Source organism: Leptodactylus fuscus, chromosome 7 (assembly GCF_031893055.1).
Source record: "Leptodactylus fuscus isolate aLepFus1 chromosome 7, aLepFus1.hap2, whole genome shotgun sequence".
NCBI classification, from domain to species: domain Eukaryota; kingdom Metazoa; phylum Chordata; class Amphibia; order Anura; family Leptodactylidae; genus Leptodactylus; species Leptodactylus fuscus.
This window is the reverse complement of record NC_134271.1, coordinates 48,579,741-48,600,366: the sequence shown is the minus strand read 5'-3', so window position 1 is coordinate 48,600,366 and position 20,626 is coordinate 48,579,741. Positions and strand designations below refer to the sequence as shown.

The window sequence follows — 20,626 nt, the reverse complement described above, 5'->3', positions numbered from 1 at the left end:
ATATTGGCGCCTTATACTTTATAGAATCCGAAAAAGGTGTCGTTGTTGGGATAGTCGACGGGATAAGACTTGATTTTGTTTCTTTGCTCTATGGCTGTCAATATGCATTACACTTGAAATGAGCCAGATAATCTATCTCTTCCTTCTTAAAGCAATTGGCCAAAGCACCCTTAGGGCATGCTATTTTACATATGCCAGATTGCCTATATGTCCCTGTAATGCACGATGCTTGGGAGATATAGAGCAATTTCCTTAATTCACTTCCTGATTGCTTTTCATAATGAAGAAATCCAAATTTCTCATTCACAGTATAAACACAAGAAATGTCTTATCATTTGCTGTATTATCAGCAGGTGGCACTGCTCAGTTTCCAGTGTCTTCAGTGGGTGTCTTGATTTAACAAGCAGCACGTGCACTGAGAGGAGCATGGTTTAAAAAGCTGGCATCTTTCTTTTCTTCCCAGTTTTCTCTGAGGAATCACTAACGTCCCACTTGGCAGAGGAGAAGGTCACCTGAAAATCAGAAGGTGATGGAAAGGGTAGAGTGGACAACACACAAATGCTAGCCAAGCAGAGGCTGGTGGATGCTCCGAAATTCATCTATCTGCTTTAAGTTGGTAAGTCTTAGCACATTGTAGGAGAATATTCTCTGCTATATAGTACAACGCATGCTACATAGGTTATATAGTACCCAAATAATAACAGCTGACCTGGAAATTGACATTACTTATAGCATAGTGGTGTATAGTCCTCTTGTTTCTGGCAATATTCATATGTGCAATGCTCCACTCCATGATTCTTTATGTACCAATAACTTTACTTTATTCATTGTTTTTGCTTTGTTTCTTTGCTTTTCCCTTTAGAAAAGGAAGATTATTTCCACTTCAAGAAACACAGGGATTTAAAGGTGCCGCATCTCATCCTAGGCAGGTAGTATTTGGCCACATCCAATTTTCAGATGTTAAAAGCCAAAATGTTCAAGCAGGGTCAGTCTGACTACAAACTGTCAGCAGTGGTTCCCATCAAAGAGACTGTCCCAGAAAAGAAAGATGTTGAACTGATTCTTGTTAAGGAGCAGAATGGAGTCCAATATACAAATAACACAATCATTGCCCCAGAAGCTTCTCTGAAATATGAGGCGCCTGTCCAGGAAGAGCAAGAGCGAGAGCACTGGGGCAAGAAAATAGACTTTCTTCTATCTGTCGTTGGGTTTTCTGTGGATCTGGCAAATGTCTGGAGATTTCCCTACCTCTGCTATAAAAATGGAGGAGGTAAGAATTCTACTTTTTTTTTTATCATGTTTCACAATTTGATTGTACAATATAGTAATGAAAATTCTATGTATCGGTGCAAGGTAAAAAGTTATAAAGTAGGCTCTTCCGCATAGAAATGATTTTTTGCTAATCCAAATATTTAAAAAAATCAAAAATTTCAAAAACATACTAAGAATTATTTACTTGTTTGTTTGTTTTTTTTGCATTTTTTAAATAATTATTACTGCTAAATTTAAACGAAATAAAATCTTTATTCTGAGACCTGTATTGTATGTGAAATTGAACACAAGATGAATGTGTAGCATCATAAATCCCTATAGATCCCTATATCTGACGAATGAGTAGTATCTCTAAGCAACTCATATGCTACATGTTTATTTTTATCTATCTACTGAAAGCCTTCCCTATACTATACACTATGTATTTGCATTATATAATAGGGTGTAATGTATTGCAGCTACCAATGAGTATATGTATTTCAAGGCATCTCTACTTTAAGCTAAGAAGTTGTGCTATGACTAGAGGTTGATTCTCCTATATACAACTATTAGTTCTATTTCTGTCCCCTGGTCACTGTAAGCCTCCAGCCACAAAGCTGAAACCATAAAATAATGTTTTCCTAGCAACCTACTCTACATTTATAAAAATACACTCAGGAAATATTTGACTCCCATTTCACATACTTGGAATAACGTATTCTAATCCAGTGGTCACACTGTATTTTGCTTCTGGAAAGGAATTCATTGTAGGGCTTTATGTACACTAATGTCTTTCCTTTCATTGGTCTCAGTATCCCAGTGTTCCCCAACCTGTGGTTCTCCATCTGTTGCAGAACTGCAACTCCCAGTCTGAGCTGGCAGCTTCATGTTTCCAGGACTTATACGCTCCAGAAACATTTGTAAACATTTTGAAATTCAACAATTTTTTTATTATTTTATTTTTTCATTTCTATGGTTTTATAAATGTGTGGCTAAAACTAGGATTGTCAACCCTATAAGAATATCATTGACCTGCTAAAGCTATGCCTCAGATGCTCTCACATCAATACTAGCTAGCATCTCTGTGGCATTTCTTATATATGTATATGTATCTCTGCTGCAATCCATGTTTGGTGAAGGTCTGAGACGATAGTCCGAAACGTCACATTCTATACCATTGGATTACTAATAAATATTGTGTTGAATATCAATTTACACCTGAGTGCTGAGCTTATGTTAGATTTACTGCGAGGTGAGCACCTTAACCTAAGTGGTGTGATGTGGAGCCTTATCTTGTCTGATATTCCTATACAAATAATATATATATAAATATATATTCCTATACATATAATACATGATGGGAAACGTCCTTTAAACTTTTGATAACAATGATGTAACAGAGTTAATAGAATATACTACAAAGCAACACTGAGTTTTAGATGGAGTTTTTATAGTGACCTTATAGGAATTTAGCATTGGGTGTATTCTCCATTTTGGGATAACTGATGATAGTTATATACCTAAATGGGTTCATAGAAGAAAACTCGATACCAATATCTTTTTCAGGCTGCTTGTAGACAACCATAGTTTGTACCAGGATTCATACTGGTGTTTCTGAAGTAGCCATAATGCATGTCACAAATTTGTTATAATCTGTTTAGCAATGGATCCTCTTAGATACCATTGACCCATTATGGGTTCCATTCTTCTTGCTCAGCATGCTCTGCTGCTCTTGCTATCCAGGAGAAATGAAAAGTTACAAGATTTGAAGGTCTTCATTTTTAAGATTTTCTTGAGAATAGAAAGATCACAATTTGTAGTATTACAAGTCATAAAGCCATTAAACGTAAGACAATAACAAGGGTTGAACATCGCTTTTCCACATCATTGAGGTGAATAACGGTCTCAGCAGGAAAAGATGACCAGCACTGAGCTATGTCTATGTATAAGGGCTTATCCATCCTCCAATAACTGTTTCCCAGCTGTACCATTACAGGAACACTGAAGCATGACTTTTATCCCCATTATATTAATAAGATGTCCATGTAATGCTTGGTCCCCTATAGCACAAACTCTCTGCTCCAGCAAATAGATGATGTTCAAAGTCCTGTAAGGGGGCATTCACACGGAGTAACACCCTGCGAGTAACACGATAACTCGCGGCAGAATCAGCGCTAATAAAAAAGACTCCCATTGACTTCAAAGGGTTCCGTTTAACGCGCGTAACACATTGAAAGCAATGGGCGGCTTTTTAACCCATTGCTTTCAATGCGTTAAATGGAACCCATTGAAGTCAATGGGAGTCTTTTTATTAGCGCTGATTCTGCCGTGAGTCAACGTGGCAGAATCAGCGCCGCGTTACTCCTTGTTAATGCCCCCTAACTCTTTAGAGGGTCTCTTTCACCATGAACGTGCTATCCAACCTAGATGAAGTGTTATAGAGCAGGAGGAGCTATAGAACTATAGTATTTTGGGAAAAGATTCAATATCACCTCTTTATTGTATGTATTTCCGTCCCTGTGTTGGCTATAGTTAGGAGTCCAGTGGGTGGTCCCTCTCAATGGCATACATCCTTCCTTGCACGAGCAGACACACAGAGATGGCAATCTGTTATGGATTTGGGATGTTCTATATCAGTCTGCTCAAGTTATTTTTTTGCTGGCAGAATGGACTGCAAATTTGCTATGATAGGTTCCCTTTAAGAATTTATAGCCTTGGCGATATAGAGTTTTTTTTTCTATTTTTGTACAATTTTGAGAGATAAACGTTTTTAATTTTTCCCTGGTGAGGCTGTATATTGCATTTTTTATGTTCTAGATTGTAAATCTTGTATCATTTTTATCACCTTTATATAAATATGCTAGAAAAATGCACAACAATATTTTAGTATTTTTTCTACTTAAATTTATTGTATGCGTTAAAATGATTAAGGGGATACCTAATATGTATATATTTTATATTTAATTTATTTTTTTGAATAAACTGGGTTTTTAATTGAGATTTGTGTTCGTTCTTTTTTTTTGTCTTGCTTTTTTTTTACCTGATTATTGAACATTTTTCCCCACAAGGAGACTTTTACCTTAAATTCTTATTTTTCCCCATTACTAAACATTGCATGTATTATATATGTGATGGTGGCTATAAATCACAGCAACTGAATGAAGTGAATGATCACAATCATTGTGCCCATGTGACTGCTAAAAATTAAACTTATCCCCTAAGATGGAGGTTATATGTCTGATATGAGGTGGACTAAAGCCTCCATGTTTGAATAGAGGGGTTGTCAAACATGTGCATTACCACTCCATTCAACTCACTGGGACATGCCAATAAACCCTTTGCATGAGTTGACTTTGGCAGTCCAATAGAGATGTCTGCTATGACAGAACACAGGCATGTTTACTGCTCTACCAAACTAAGGGAACTTAGGACACCTGATAGGAAGGGGGGAGGGGGGGGGCAGGGCACAGGTGTCACTTGAAGCTTATATGCCCAAATATTAAATTTGTAAAAGGGCCTTTACCTAATGTCTGCCATTTAAAACCACTATATATTTTATGTGGGATGAGGTACATCTGGGGTCCCTTCAGAATCAGCCTCTATAGCTACACCCCTGACCCAGGGTTGCAATTCTGTGAATAGTATAAGTTGTGGTACAACCTCTCCGGCACATGTATGGCACAGTGTACAAGAAGGGCATTGGGGAAGTCCATGAAGGCACCATAGAACTTCTGTGGAAAAAGAGAAAGATTATCTGGGGGCTAAGAACTACATTGAGAATAACCTCTACAAGATATTGTGATTATATCTATAATACATTTACTACTGATAGACTCCCTTTAAGGATGGGTCATTAAATTTAAAGAGTTGGATAACCACCATAAAATTTTAAAAGAAAGCATCTAAGCCTTTTTTGAAGCTGTCGGCTATGACCACTGTGAGCAACTTCTGGGGTAGGCTACTCTATAGATCCATAGTCCTTATGTTGAAGAAGCCTCTGTAGATTAAGCCTCTCTTTCTCCAGACAGAAGAAGTGCCCCATTGTCTCTTGAGGGTATTTTACATAGAACATCTTTTCACTATGTTTAGCCATCTATGTAGGTTTATCATGTCTCCCTTACCCACCTCTAATCAAGGCTAAATAAATTGGATCATTTTAATCTTTACACATATTGTAGGTCCTCTGTGAACCTTATCTGCTTTGTGGCTGTTTTTGTATCTTTTCCAATTCTAATACTGCATATTCCAGATTGGGCCGCACCAATGCTTTGTAAAGTAGTAATATTACATCCCTGTCCTGCAAGTCCATACTTTTATTACATGACAACATCTTACTGACCTTAGAAGCAGCTGACTAACATTGCATAATATTTGTTAGTCCACAATCTACAAATACACCAAGGTTCTTCTCTACTCTAAGCTTTCTATTTAACTTGTGGATTATTAGTACTCAGATGCCTAACTTTAGATTAATCCACATTTATCCACATCTCCACATATACAAAATGTAATCTTGCTGCCTAGAAAATCAAGTTTACATCCTACACAAGATGTTTGGCTGACACGGGATGTGGTTGTGTCTGCCAGAGCACCCAATTTTGCCTGTGGGTGCCACCACCTAACATAACGATTGAAGGGTCTGCATTGACAAAAGAAAACCCACAGCAAATACAGACATACCCCAGGTGTACCAAGGAACTAATTTGTATGAGGATTCATTTGTATTATTTGATTTTGCCCTCCAAAACCCCTCCATGCTCACCCTAGCCACCCTAGTCACCCTAGTCACCCCAGTCAAATGCAGGCTGCAAGTGTTGGGACAGGAACAGATGTGCTCATTGGTCTATACTGATCTATGCTGTTTCTGTTACTCCCATACAAGTCGCAATTCACTGAGCTGTTTCTGTAAATTTAACCACTGCTGAAAATCTGAATTTGGCTGAGGTGAGCTGGGACGAGATTTGAGGGGGGTCAGTTGTAGAGATAAATGTGATATTTATTACATATCCTGTGAATATACTTTAAATGTGGCACATCCCCTTTAAGGGCTTAATAGAGAAAAATGAAATGTATCCAAGGCTACACAACTGCACACCTTATCGGTGTAAATCTGAAACTGTATTAGAAGACGACTATGCTGCTCTGAAATGTTTCACGATGGGTCATGGATGCCCTTTGACCAATAAAAAGGTAATGAACTGAAAATGTAGAAAGATTGTAATTCAAACTGATGTTAAATGGAGGAAATAGAAGGTTGAATTGGAAAGAAACGAATATGTGCAACATGTAGAAAGGTAGTGAATAGAGGAAACCAAAAATGAAAACCTTTGGATACATTGTTGTGACAACAGACAGTCTCAGGGCAAGCACAAGCCGACCTGCAGGTCCTTTAGTTGTTCTTCAAAGACTGAAGAGGTCGTATACAGCAAACTTGAAAGATTTAAAGAGGTCAAGTAAATACTGACATACCGTAAAGATGGCCATAAAGCTTTTATAGCTGAGCGTGGGGCTGACAGCCATCCCTCCTATTTCCCCTATACCCTATATTTGCTCAGCCAGGGGAGCAGAGTAAACTGCAGGTAGGCACCACTGCTGACAGATTATATCCCAGGGAAACAAAGAATTGGGCATGATAAAATTCAACATCCTGCTTACGTCATTCATTATTTGTTGAAGAGGACTGGGAGTCCACTTGGGAGGGCACTGGCCCTAAAATCAGGGGATTCCGTCACACATCAAGTATTAAGGCTAGTTCATGGGGGGGGCGGTGGGACGGATTTTGGCACTGAGAGGGACGCGGGGAGCCGTATCACTCGCGGGTCAAAACCAGCCTGCCACGACTGTCGCGGTCGCGGCTTCCCCCTCCGGAGTTGGCTCAAATGAATGGGCCGACAGTGGAGGTTGCTGCCACCAGGCGGACACCACGGCTCCATAATCCGCCCCCTCTGTGCCCGTGTGAATGGGCCCATACTCATCATAAGCACAAAGTTGCCATGGTGAGTGAGTTTTCAGGGCTGTTCAGTGGGTTTCACAGAATTATTTATTTTTATTTTTTACTAAATGTATGTTGTGAGCCCCATATAGGGATCACAATGTACATTTTTCCTATCAGTATGTCTTTGTAGAATGGGAGGAAATCCATGCAAACACGGGGAGAACATACAAACTCCTTGCAGATGTTGTTCCTGGCAGGATCCAAGCCCAGGACTGCAGTGCTGCAACGCTGCAGTACTAACCACTGAGCCACCATGTTGCCCCCCACAGAATTAAATTTGTAACAATACAAGGTCCAGTGGAGAGTGTAGGATCAACATTTTAAGGGTGAGTTCACATGGAGGAATTTGATGCGGATTTGGGGGCGGATTGTTTTCAGTGGGAGGCAGAGATCATAGCAGGATGTGTAAGAAAGAAGCGTCCTGCTCAATCTGGCAACGGATTTCGTGGCTGATTAAGCCAACACGTCCGTGGCTTGAGATTCCCTCCTGATTAGGCCCACTCATCCAGGCCTAATCAGGAGCGGCAGGCCACAACGGGATGCTGATATACTGCATTGGCATCCCGTCGTAACTAGACCGTGGTGGAAATTGAAAAGAATTTCCTCTTCATTTTCTACTGTGTGAATATACCCTAAGCCACACCATCTACTTGCATGGCTTGCACTTTGTTTACAGGTAATCCCCTCTATTTACAGGTCAAAAATGTAGAATATTAGTGTGGCATGCTGCACCCTGGTCTGGTAAAATACCAGGTTTCCTATACTGCACCACATTTTACAGAGGATTTTTCCACACAGTATGCTGCTCCTTTAGTGGTCTCAACACAACATAATGGTCATTTAGTGGTCCCCACACAGCATAATGTCCCTTTAGCATAATATAATATAATTCGTCCCCTATTCGTCCTCAATCATTATAATGCTTCCTTAATGGCCTCCACACAGTATAATGCTCCCTTCGTGCCTCCCACAATATAACTAATTGTAATACCTCGCCCGTTTCCCCCAGAGCGGGTCTTCTTTGCTCTCTGTTGTTAGTGGCTTGGAGCCACAGATTCAATGACATCACTACATCATGCCTGCATCAAAGCCCCCAGCAGCAGAGACATGGGGTGAATGGTGAAGCAGGGGGCTGTCAGCAATGGTAACTTGAAAAACACAAATGCAATACTATAAGAGAACTGTTGCTTTTTTGTGGGTTGGAAGGTTGTCTTACATTTTAATCTTAATATATGGAACAACATGAGATTATTTAACATTTTGTGTCATTTGATTTGACTAATGTAAAAACTATCAGATCCCCAATGAATACTGAATCATACTTGTCACATTTCTGCATGCCTGCAAAATCCTTAATACCATAGCAAATACAAAAATCCCATATGAAGTATACCATATGTATGCCAAATTCCTATTGTAAGTGAGAAGCAGACATTTTCCGTAACAGAGAAGAATGTAGCAATGCTGCAAATATAGGAAAACATATGTATAATATGAAATGTGTATGTGGAAAGTAAAAGAAGATTTGTATAGAGAAAAGCATAGAATTGTTTTATCACGGACACGTAAACATGTTATTTGGGATTAGCTTTGTCCTGTAGATTAATGGGGTTTCTAAAGTGAAGGAGTTGCTTTATGATCACAACACTTTTCCATGTTCTTTATTAGAGTATATGGACGTCATAGAAGCTTTTCCTCTACTTCTAAAAGGTAGAGCTTAGAGCGACTGAAAAAAAGCCTCTCTCCCTGTTACATGGTCAGATGCCTGTTTGAATTGCTGTAAGTGAAAAGTATATGTGGATTTACTGGATTTTGTCTTTTAAATGAAGATTGTGAGCCCCATATAGGGATTACAATGTACATTTTTCTTCCTATCAGTGTGTCTTTGTAGAATGGGAGGAAATCCACACAAACACGTGGAGAACATACAAACTCCTTGCAGATGTTGCTCCTGGCGGGATTTGAACTCCAGGACTGCAAGGCTGCAGTGCTAACCACTAAGCCACCATGTTGCCCCTATGTGGAGTTACTGTTCACCAGTGACACAATCTTACTGAATTTACCCCATTGAGATCAGCTGATCGCAGGGATAACTTCAGTTTATAAAGCAGCTGTCTTGATAGAAGTCTAAGAAAGAGTAAATAAATTTACTCTTGGAGTGCGTTGACAAATTAAGGCACTAAACCCTCAGGAATAAAAACTGTATTGTAAAGCAATCTATACTTTGATTTTTTTATTCACTGGAAAAATGGAGAGTCAAGGCACAGTCCAAATCACTTTGAACACAACAATAACGTTGCATTTTAACGCTCTACTGTGTCCTACAGTGTCTTGCAAAAGTATTCATACCCCTTGAACTTTTACACATTTTGTCACCACACTTAATTGAGATTTTAAGTGATAGACCAAACACAAAATAGCAGATAATTGTGAAGTGGAATGGAATGATATATGGTTTTCAAAATTTTAATCAACTAAAAATCTGAAAAGTGTGACGTGCAAAAGTATTCACCCCCCTGTACACTGATACCCCTAAATAGCGATTTACTCTGATACCCAGTACAATCAATCAATCAATCAATCAATCAATCCAGAGGTCATTTAATTAGTTAATAGAGTACAGCTCTGTGTAATTTAGTCTCAGTATAAACACACCTGCTCTGTGAAGGCCTCAGTGGTTTGTTAGAGAACACTAGTGAACAAACAGCAACATGAAGACCAAGGAACTCACCAGACAGGTAAGATATAAAGTTGTGGGGATGTTTAAAGCAGAGTTAGGTTATAAAAACATATCCCAAGCTTTGAGCATCCCAAGGAGTGAAAAAAAATGCATCCAAAAATGGAAAACGTATTCTACAACTGCAAATCTACCAAGACATGGTCATCCATCTAAACTGGCAGATCAAGCAAGGAGAGCACTGGTCATAGAAGCAACCAAGAGGCCCATAGTCACTTTGGAGGAGCTGCAGAAATCCATAGCTCAGGTGGGAGAATCTGTCCACAGGACAACTATAAGTCGTGCACTTCGCAAATCTGGCCTTTGTGGAAGAAGAAAACCATTGTTGAAAGAAAGACATAAGAAGTGTTGTTTGCAGTTTGCCACAAGCCATATAGGAGACACAGCAAACATGTGGAAGAAGGTGCTCTCGTCAGATGAGACCAAAGTTGAACTTTTTGGCCTAAATGTGTTTCCTCATTGAAACTTCTTTACTCATTTTACAAGCATTTGGTGATACATTTGTATATTCAATATTCATTGCCTTTACCTAAACATACCTCCGGAGTGTAAGACTCAGAATCTAAGAGGTCCCTATCTCAGAAACATACACACAGTAGAATCAGGAAGTCAATTAATTAGACTTCAAGGTCAAGGTTTCCTTTATCTGGGGTAGAGGTTCAGTTTGCTGCTCCATCCCTGTATCTTAATAAATTGCTTATAGTAGAGTGACTTGTTGATGCCCCCCCTAGTACATATCCCATAAGCCCCAATTATCTGCTATTAATAAATCAGTGGGAACCCCACAAAAAAGTGGACACATACAAATGTCATGCAAATTTTGCCTTTGGTGAGAATTTAACCTAGAATCTCAGAGCTGCAAGATGACATTCCACCGTAAAGTGCTTCTGAAGTATAGGGGACATGAAATGAAACTATTCCAACTATGTCAAGCCTGCCTATTTTATGAAATCTAAAAAAAAAACAAGTCAGGATAACCTGAAACCATATCTAAACAGTATAACCCACTGTGCTCTGAAGCAATAGCCATTTGAGCAAACAAAATGGTCTGTTTGCTATGCTAGACTGATAGTCATACACATACATTGGAAAGGTTTAACCAGTTCAAGACTAGACCATTTTCCCTGATTCATTTCCAGACACATTTTTGTAAGGACTACATTGCTTTTTTTTTAAATTCTGTTGCATTTTTTTTTTTCAGATATACATAAAAATTATTTATATGTAATTTTTATTTTCCTTCTTCCTTACATTCCTTTCTTCTTTCTCTATTTCGCACATTGTACCCTCATAAGGTCATTAAAGGACATTTCAATACTGCATCATTTGGTTTTTTTTTTTTAGATTTTTTCATATATTAACCCCAGCTACACAGGGAATACACCCTCCTGAGACCATGTAGAGCTGATCTGGGTCTGAGAAGACCCTGCAACTCATGCAGCTACTCAGCACCCAGTAACCGCATGATCACCAGGCTTAAAGAGTCGTTACTTTATCTGTGATCCAAACTAAAAGACTTCTAGCCCCAGGAAGTGCTATTGAACGTGCTTATTTTTGTAAAAAATACTTTAAACAAATTTTAGTGCCTCAGACTAGGTTCACATGTGTTGATGTGTCTGTAGATTCTACCTAAAATCGGCAGAGAGAAATATCCTGCGGAAAAGCGATGGGAACCCAATAGACACCCAACATACCCATTATAGTCTATGCTGTCTGTGGATAACCACTTTTTTAGCAGATGGGCTCTCCGTCATTCAGGACCCATGCGGACCCAAATGATGGAGAGACCTATGGATGCGAACCTATCATCATCTCTACTTCCTGTAACAAAGCTACATATGTGGGTGGGCTGTGGGTGTTTCCATTCCCTTTCCATCAATTCCCAATCTCAGTGCTATGTCTATAACCCACTTCACTTATGGTGAGGCTCTGCTTCCCACAGATTACAGTAGCCAGGTGGGTAAGAAAGCCTGTGTAATGATGGGGGGTGGGGGAGATAGATTGATAAGAGGGTCTATAGGCATCTGGAATGCTTTTTCATGACTATTTACTGAAGCTCCATCAGCATACTCAGCTCATCCTACAGCATTCTATGGGCTCATTGGAGCCCATATAGGTCTAGGAACCTTGTTGAACCTGCTCTGTAAGTAAAGCACATCCGGAGGATTATCAGCAGGAAGTCAAACAGAACATTCTCATCCTGCTAAAGGACATTGATGCAGAATAAAAAGTGGAATGAAAAGCGGATTAAATAATTGGGAATCCAGTACATATATGTTTATTACAAGTGTACAAGGGTTATTGTTTTTAGTATGAAGTTTATCTTTTTATATGCAAATTAATTAAAGCCAGTTGGTTTGCAGGAAAATCCCTTTAATTAACCCTTTCAGTAGTCACTACTGGGACACCTCTTGAAACCATTCCCCCATTAGGGGTGACAAGTAGGCCAGCTTATTGGTGCAAATCATTGGGGCAACAAAATTTTTTCTTTTAGACAGTTTTATAAGTCTGCCCTATTCTGTGTGAAGGAGGTTGTGTACGTACATTTTTTATACCGTTTTTGGACGACATTTTTCATGTAGTTTTTGTTGCTTTTTTTCTTTAAAATGCAGAACTGTATGGATGCAAATGGAAAGCAAAGTATCCAGTCTGGCTGGATAAGAACGGCCCAGAGATACATGCAATGAACCCAGGTCTATCTAGAAGCCAGATTTCTACAGACAGTGAATTTTAGTGAGGAGACAATAATATTCTTGAGCCCGTGGAGATTTATCATCTTCTAGTAACAGCTGGTGCTCTTGGCAACTATTTTAACAGTTGGCGAATGTGTAATGTCTGTGTTTTACATCATTCAGTCATATGTGTAAAATAGAAAAGACTGGGACGTAGAGCAAAACATCCCTCTTATAATCTAGTCAAAATGATGTTCTGATCTGTTATTCCTACATGCACAATGTGTGGCGTGGACCACCACTGATTTCCAGATTATAGATGCTAATTTCAATGGCCTTTTGCTTAGATAGTCTTATCTCCTAGGAATATGGTTTTGTCAGAGATGGTTTTTCTAGTACCAGATTCCACACCCCCTCAATGTGTATATATAACATGCTAGCTGCCTGCAACCACCACTAGATGGAGATGGTGAGCTTACCGCATACTGTGCTATAATTGAGTTTAATTAATGGTGTGCAATAAGCTTCTGAGCGCCCTCTAGTGGTGGGCTTTAAAATTCTCTACAAACAAGACAAACAAGAATCCTAAGGCCGGAAGGAATTGGTACCACGGAGGCTTTCAACGTTGTATTGAGTTCTGTATATACAATGATAGAAAAGACAAAGACAGTAATAAACCATCCTTGCCTTCTATGGGGGGAGTCTCATTGTCACTGACAGCCAGCCCCCTACTCCTCCAGCTGCATGGTCTTGGGTAGCTGCTAACTCTGCAAGGACATGCAGGTGGATTCTTGCAGAGTTAATTGATGTCTACCCGGCCATGTATAGTCAATGGACAGCTGGCAATTAGTTAAGCAAATGTCATGTTTGGTTATACTGTAAATCATTGCATATTGATTAAAAAGGAGCAACACAAACACAATATGGGAAGCAATATAGTGTTGTGGGTGATTATAATATAAGATGCCATGTTTCATAAATCTAATTTCTGATATGTTCATTAAAAATGTTATTTGATCTAATTGACCGGTAAAAGTGATATAGATAATTCTAGGAAAATGTTCTAGGCAACAAACCATAATTGCTTTTATCATATGTCATGTTCCTTCATAAAATCATTGTAGACAATCTGTATTGAGTTAGCCTTTTATTAAACTACTCATAAACGGATGTTATTTGTGTATTTGCCACAGGTAGAGAAAACGGTTATCCACTCCATTCTGGAAATTTGCATATTTCTTACCCAGAATTCTTAGCAGGACATGCATTGTAATGGTGGGATTTAATTAATGACATATTTGGCTTCCCTAGCTCACTCCTTTTCTTAACTTGTACACAAACATCCTATTCTTATTGCCCTAGATGCCATCATTTAAGCCCCGCACAGTAAAAGTACCCCCGTTTTTTTCCCTCTGTAAAAACTGCTACAGAGTATAGTGCCCCCTTTAGACTCCTCACACTAAGTGCCCTTTCTAGTGCTCCAATTCACTAATAGTGCTCCATAGGTCTTCATTCTGACCTTACTCAGTAGTATTGCATTTTTTGTCTATCCATACTAATGCCAACATCTATCTCTCTAATCACTACTGAGGACCCCTTTGTTGTCAACTTAGTAATAATGCCGCACTGCACTCTTAGGCCTGGTTCACATCTGCATTCGGTATTCCATTCAGGGAGTCTGCTTAGGGACCCCCGAACAGAATACCAAACGCATTGACAAGTGGTGAGCTTCTGAAAGCACATGGACCCCATAGACCTCCAATTAGTAATTATGTGCCAATTGCAGCCCGCTCATTAGTAATGCTCCCACTGTGCTGCCTCTCAATAAAAATACTCAAGTTATGCCTCTAAATTTCCATCAGGGACATTTAGAAGCATGTTTATCTGTAAGCTGCAGTTGCAAAAACGACCCAGGTTTACAGGAATTTCTCTTGGCCTCTCACTGCTTTTATAGCAGAGGTTGAAAGCCACTGGTAAGATGTGCAGAAATAATTCAGATGCTGGAGGTTGAAAACCTGTAGATCAGGTCATTTTGCTCTGCAGATTTTTTCCCCCCATAGCATGTGGTTGAGATTTGGAGCAATCTCATCCACTATACTGCTGTACATTGCAATGTATGAGCTGCTGGTGAGTTAACCCACTGTGAGCAAGTCCTTCCTGCTACTAACAAATACGCAGATTCCGCGTCAAAAGAACCTGCATTATCCTGCCGGTTATCCCTGCATGGGAACACATGTGGTAACCAAGGTATGACAGTTTACAGAATTTCAATACAAATTTGTGAATGAGCAACCAACTCAAAGTCTGACTGGTCCACACAGTGAAGGAGACCTGAGAAGGCAACAGCCTGCAATTGTGTTACTAATGGGTGGAGAAAAAAATTAACACGTCAACTAAACTCGTATATATTCACTAAGGGCTCGTTCACATCTGAATGGGTTTGAAAGATGTCCGGCCGTGAGCGGCGGTGAGCATTTTATGCTCTCCGCCGCGAAACCGTTTTTTAAAAATCGGACACAGAGTCGGACATGTCCGATTTTAAAAAACTGGTTTCGCGGCGGAGAGCATAAAACTCTCACCACCGCTCATGGCCGGACCCAGTCTGACAGGTTTCCGTCTTCTGCATGCAGAAGACGGAAACCACAGAACGGAGTGCTGAACACTAGTGCGAACCTAGCGTAAGCTAAAAAGCAAACAGCCACCATAGCTGACATAAAGCACCAGGGGACTAATAGTGTAAACATCTAAGGCGTTTCTAAGATAGAGATAAACCTATCTTGTCATCAGAGGTGACAAATTAGCTGTGCTGTTGATAATTAAGTGAATTTCTGAAGAACATAATCCCCCCCCCCCCGCCCGCTCCCCGTCGGCACTAGTACACTAGTATGCTCATTTACACTAATGTCTGTAGGGTTTCATACGGTTTTGTGTAGGTGTCTTTATTCACTGCCTGAGCCTCCCTCTTGTTAAGTTTCCCCACTCTGGGATGCTTGCTACAGAGACTGTAGATTTATGATACGGACAGCTATCTGTTTGCATTACTCCATATATAAATCTTTCTGGAGGACTTTTTTCTGCAGTTGGCAGAGGGTTGTATGTATTCCTTCATCTGGGACATTAGCTCTAGTGGACTTAGTATCTTGTTTGGTTTAATCTCTCTAGTACCCACCCATTTTTTGACTATTTTTTGTGATAAGTTCTCTAGTGAATTTTTTAACTTGATCTTAAGAAAGTTTTTGGTTTTAATATACCCTTTTGGATAGTGACACATCCCTATTTGTCTAATAATTGGTGTAGGTTATCTACATTATTTTTCTTTGGGATTTATTTTGAGCCAGTAATGACTTACCCATACCTCTCCAAAGAACAAATATGTTGTCAATGTACCTCAGCCAGAGACAGATGTGATCCTACCACTGGCTGAGGTCATCCGGTGTGATGACATTGTTCTCCCACCAACCCAGGAGCCAGTTAGCATAGGTAGGGGCACAGGGACTCTCCATAGCAGTGCCCCTTAGCTGGTGGAAAAACTGGCCATCAAAGACAAAGTCATTTCTGGTTAAACAAAAGTAACATAGTTCAAAAACAAATAAACTGTGCAGTTTAGTCCTAATATTCCTCATTTCCAGAAAGTATTGGATGGCAGGAAGACCTAAATGATGATGTATAGATGTGTATAGCGCCTCCACATCAATCAAGGCAAGAATGCCATCTTCCATCTTCAGTCAAGTTGTTTCAACAGGTCAGGACTGTCCCTTACATATGAGGGCAAGTTCTAAACAAATGGTTTCAAACTCTTGTCTATACGGAACCCAAATTCTGTATCAAACTCCTTACCTCTGAGATTATCTTGGGTAGGGAGTAAAAAGTGGCTATGACTGGATGTAACGGAAATAAAAAAAATCTAATTTGCTCAAATTGATGATGCCAATTTTTAAAGCTGGGACAATATAGATTTTAGTTCTTGCTGAAAGGTGGCCATGGGGTTATGGTCCAATTTCCCATAAAAGGATGTATTTGATAGAAGATCATTGCATAGTTTCTTGTACTGAATCTTATCCATAACCACCACATTGCCATCTTTATCAGAAGTCTTTATAACTATGGATGTATCAGATTCTAAAATCCAGAGAACTCTCCTCTCATCTGGAGATAGATCACCCTTCATGGCAGGGCCATTGGTGGCGAGTGCCTCGAATATCATGTGTAATCAAGTTCCCAAAAACCTGTGAGTATTCTTTAGTGTCAGGTTAGCAAATGGACATAATGATTGATCTCTTTCGTTATCATTTCAAGGGGAGATAAAAGTTCTAGTCTACTCAAGATCATCTATTTCAATATTATTCTCAACACAGGTCCTTTTGTCTATGGCTAAGTGAAACTTTTGCCAATATAACTTTCTAACAAATAACGCAATATCCTTTATCCAAGTAAAGGAGTCAAAAATAACTGACGGGACAAAGGAGAGGCCTAGATTTAATACTAAGGCCTCAACACCGGTGAGGTTACATGAAGAAATATTAATAACTTTTGTTTTTGAGTTAGTTAAATGTTTCATGTTTTGTTGAAATTCGGCTTTCACCCACTGGGTGTTATCAGTACTAGAAAGCACATAAGTATTTGTAGACTGAGGCTGCTGACACTCAAAACATGGACTCAGCTATGTATTCTCCCTGCCCATAATGTCAGCTCCATGTGTTGACTGTAGTTTGGACCTTTCCCCATGTGGACATTCACAAGAAGAGGCCCACATGGCAATATCAAGCAGGGACAGATTTCCTAGAAAAATAATGATGGCTAGTTAATCTGCAATGAGACTGTGGACATCCCATCAGTTGATGAAACGCTGCGAAATCCACTAAGTGGCATGGCAGCGTCTTTCCAGTCAGTAACAAGTTAGCCAGATGCATGATAAAGTCGCAGATTACTGGTGTCAGATTGCTGTTTATAGTTCACACATTCCTTTATGGTTGAAGACTAAGGCGTGGAGGAGTAGAAACAATTGGTGATGATGATAACGACGATGACCATGTGCTACGTATGGATGTGGCCTCCTGACTAAGAAGGTAATGTAGAGAAGAAATAGAATGGTTTTTGCTAATTTTGTCCATCAGTGCCTATGCCAATTATATTTTGCCAAAAGAGTTTCTATACATGTGCCTGCACACCCAAGGCTAATTTTTTGCTTGCAAATCTTGCACCTTGCCATGGAAATAAAAAAAAAAAATATGGAAGATTATCACACATAGCTGCTGCCACCAACATCAGCAGCAGTAGAAACATACCTTCTAGTGCCGCCACAATCTGAGTTTGCCTTAGATCTACCCCAGGAAGGTTTTTTGGATGTTGGGGCTGCAGATGAAATTCTTACTATTGCAGCTGCCACTACTTTCTTCTTCTGATGTAACCAAGTCATTTTGACCTGACTGGCAGGGCTTCCCTGCAATAAATCATTGGATTCAGTAATTTCATCATCCTCCCTACGTTTTTGTTACAATATGGTAAATTACGTGTTACATCAGAGATGGAGGAGGCGGAACACACTCAACATTTGTATTTCACTGCTTTCAAAATTTTTATTCTCAGGAAGTACCACAACTTTGGCTACAGGCAGGGCTACCAAGACCAGAAGTAGCATTGCTGCTGTCAGTCACACTCTTATTGTTAGTACTTGCATGAGTGTTTCCTCCTACCTTTCCTTTTGCCTGTCCCCTGTCCTGTTTATTTTTAGAGTCATTTTTCCTGCACACTGCTTAACTATAATAGTGATTGCAAACTAATATTAAACTGAGTGTATGTCTGCTATGAATAGAAGGATACTTTGAAAAAAACCTAAATAATATGCTGCAGAGCCCAACTGGGCTCTGAGCCGCAGAGCTACCTTGGTGTGAACAATACCCGACTGTTAATGTCACTGTCGGGCTACAACATCATATGGGTACACTCAATAACTTAATAGATAGGATCTCTGCAGGACAGATCAGCGCTAGAGGAATAACAGTCTAGCCAAAACTCCTATGCTTCGACTGAGCAAACTAAACAGAGTATTCTCAGTTACTTCACAGAGAAGCACCTCACAGCAGCTACCTGCTGTAGCTATCAATCAAGTATATTAGCAGTGTGAGAGATAAATTGGGGAAGGGAGACCAACTTCCAAAAACATATAGAGACTCATAAACACACAGTGGCTGCAAGGACAACAGACCAGTCACACATGCAGCTATGACAACACATAAATTATTCTGACATGAGGCTAGGGCAGCGGGCTGACTCACCTGCCTCGTTAAATAGGGGAAGGGCGGTCCCAAGCAGCCAGCCCAGCTGCCCAAGCCAGGCGCTCACTGGTTGATACCCTTGTCAGTCAGGCAACCAACCACGCCCACCTGGCTGCAAGGACTTAACCCCTGCTGTACTGAAGTGCCAGCAACAAGGAGGTGGTGACAGACCACAAGACGCTGCGGCAGAGGAACAGGCTGCGACCTGATCCCTTGGCCGCATTTGCTGCACCGTCCTAACAATGTCTTTTTGTTTTAATTAGAAAAAAAAACTATTTTAAGGAAAGCAGAACTAGCAAAGCATTAAAAGTAGCCAGGCATCAGTCAGCTAAATTTTTGTTTGTTATATACAGGATAACAAAAAAAATCCCTAATAATCAGAGATTTCTCAGATTAGCCTTTATAACAGCAGATTGTTGTATATTGGGTAACCAAAAGACATCCCTTAGCAAACTGATTTTTTTTCAGATTAGTACAGGATGCATCAGTGTTTTGGTAGTTGTATGTATATAGGGTAGCCAGAAATGCCAACAAGAAATTGAGATTTTTCAGGTTAGCATGGGCTGCCTCAGTGTTTTGCTTGTTTGTACATCACCTAATGATCATTTAATATGTTTTATTACCATTAAATTTCACAACATAAGTTTCTTTGGTCATCTCTAGAGATGAGCGAACACTAAAATGTTCGAGGTTCGAAATTCGATTCGAACAGCCGCTCAATGTTCGTGTGTTCGAATGGGTTTCGAACCCCATTATAGTCTATGGGGAACAGATACTCGTTAAGGGGGAAACCCAAATCCGTGTCTGGAGGGTCACCAAGTCCACTATGACACCCCAGGAAATGATGCCAACACCTCTGGAATGACACTGGGACAGCAGGGGAAGCATGTCTGGGGGCATCTAACACACCAAAGACCCTCTATTACCCCAACATCACAGCCTAACAACTACACACTTTACACACTCAATACCACCTCTCTGACAGTAGGAAAACACCTTGAAACATGTGTATTTGGCACTTGCAGTGAGGAGAGCTTGTCACCAGCAGTGAATTTGGCCCTTGTAGTAAGTTGAGGTTGGCACCAACATTTGTTTTGAAAATCAGGGTGGATTGAGCCTCTAACCAGCAGAGTTTGGGCAAATTCATGGTGGAGGGAGCCTCTAAACACCCCAGTTTGGGCAAATTCATGGTGGAGGGAGCCTCTAAAAACCCCAGTTTGGACCAATTCATGGTGGAGGGAGCCTCTAAAAAACCCAGTTTGGACCAATTCATGGTGGAGGGAGCCTCTAACCAGCCCAGTGTGGGCAAATTCATGGTGGAGGGAGCCTCTAAAAAACCCAGTTTGGACCAATTCATGGTGGAGGGAGCCTCTAACCAGCCCAGTTTGGGCAAATTCATGGTGGAGGGAGCCTCTAAAAAACCCAGTTTGGACCAATTCATGGTGGAGGGAGCCTCTAACCAGCCCAGTTTGGGCAAATTCATGGTGGAGGGAGCCTCTAAAAAACCCAGTTTGGACCAATTCATGGTGGAGGGAGCCTCTAACTAGCCCAGTTTGGGCAAATTCATGGTGGAGGGAGCCTCTAAAAAACCCAGTTTGGACCAATTCATGGTGGAGGGAGCCTCTAACCAGCCCAGTTTGGGCAAATTCATGGTGGAGGGAGCCTCTAAACAGCCCAGTTTGGGCAAATTCATGGT

General features: G+C 40.3%; 1 protein-coding gene across 1 annotated transcript in view; it reads left to right on the top strand.

The window, feature by feature from the left end:
* The first annotated feature begins 486 nt into the window (after window positions 1–486).
* SLC6A2 (solute carrier family 6 member 2) overlaps window positions 487–20,626 on the top strand; it is an 80,907-nt gene continuing 60,767 nt past the window's right edge. The window contains exons 1-2 of the mRNA XM_075281908.1: window positions 487–620; window positions 863–1,270. Coding sequence (XP_075138009.1) covers window positions 958–1,270 — 313 coding nt within the window. The 5' untranslated portion in view covers window positions 487–620; window positions 863–957. The remainder of the gene's footprint in view (window positions 621–862; window positions 1,271–20,626) is intronic.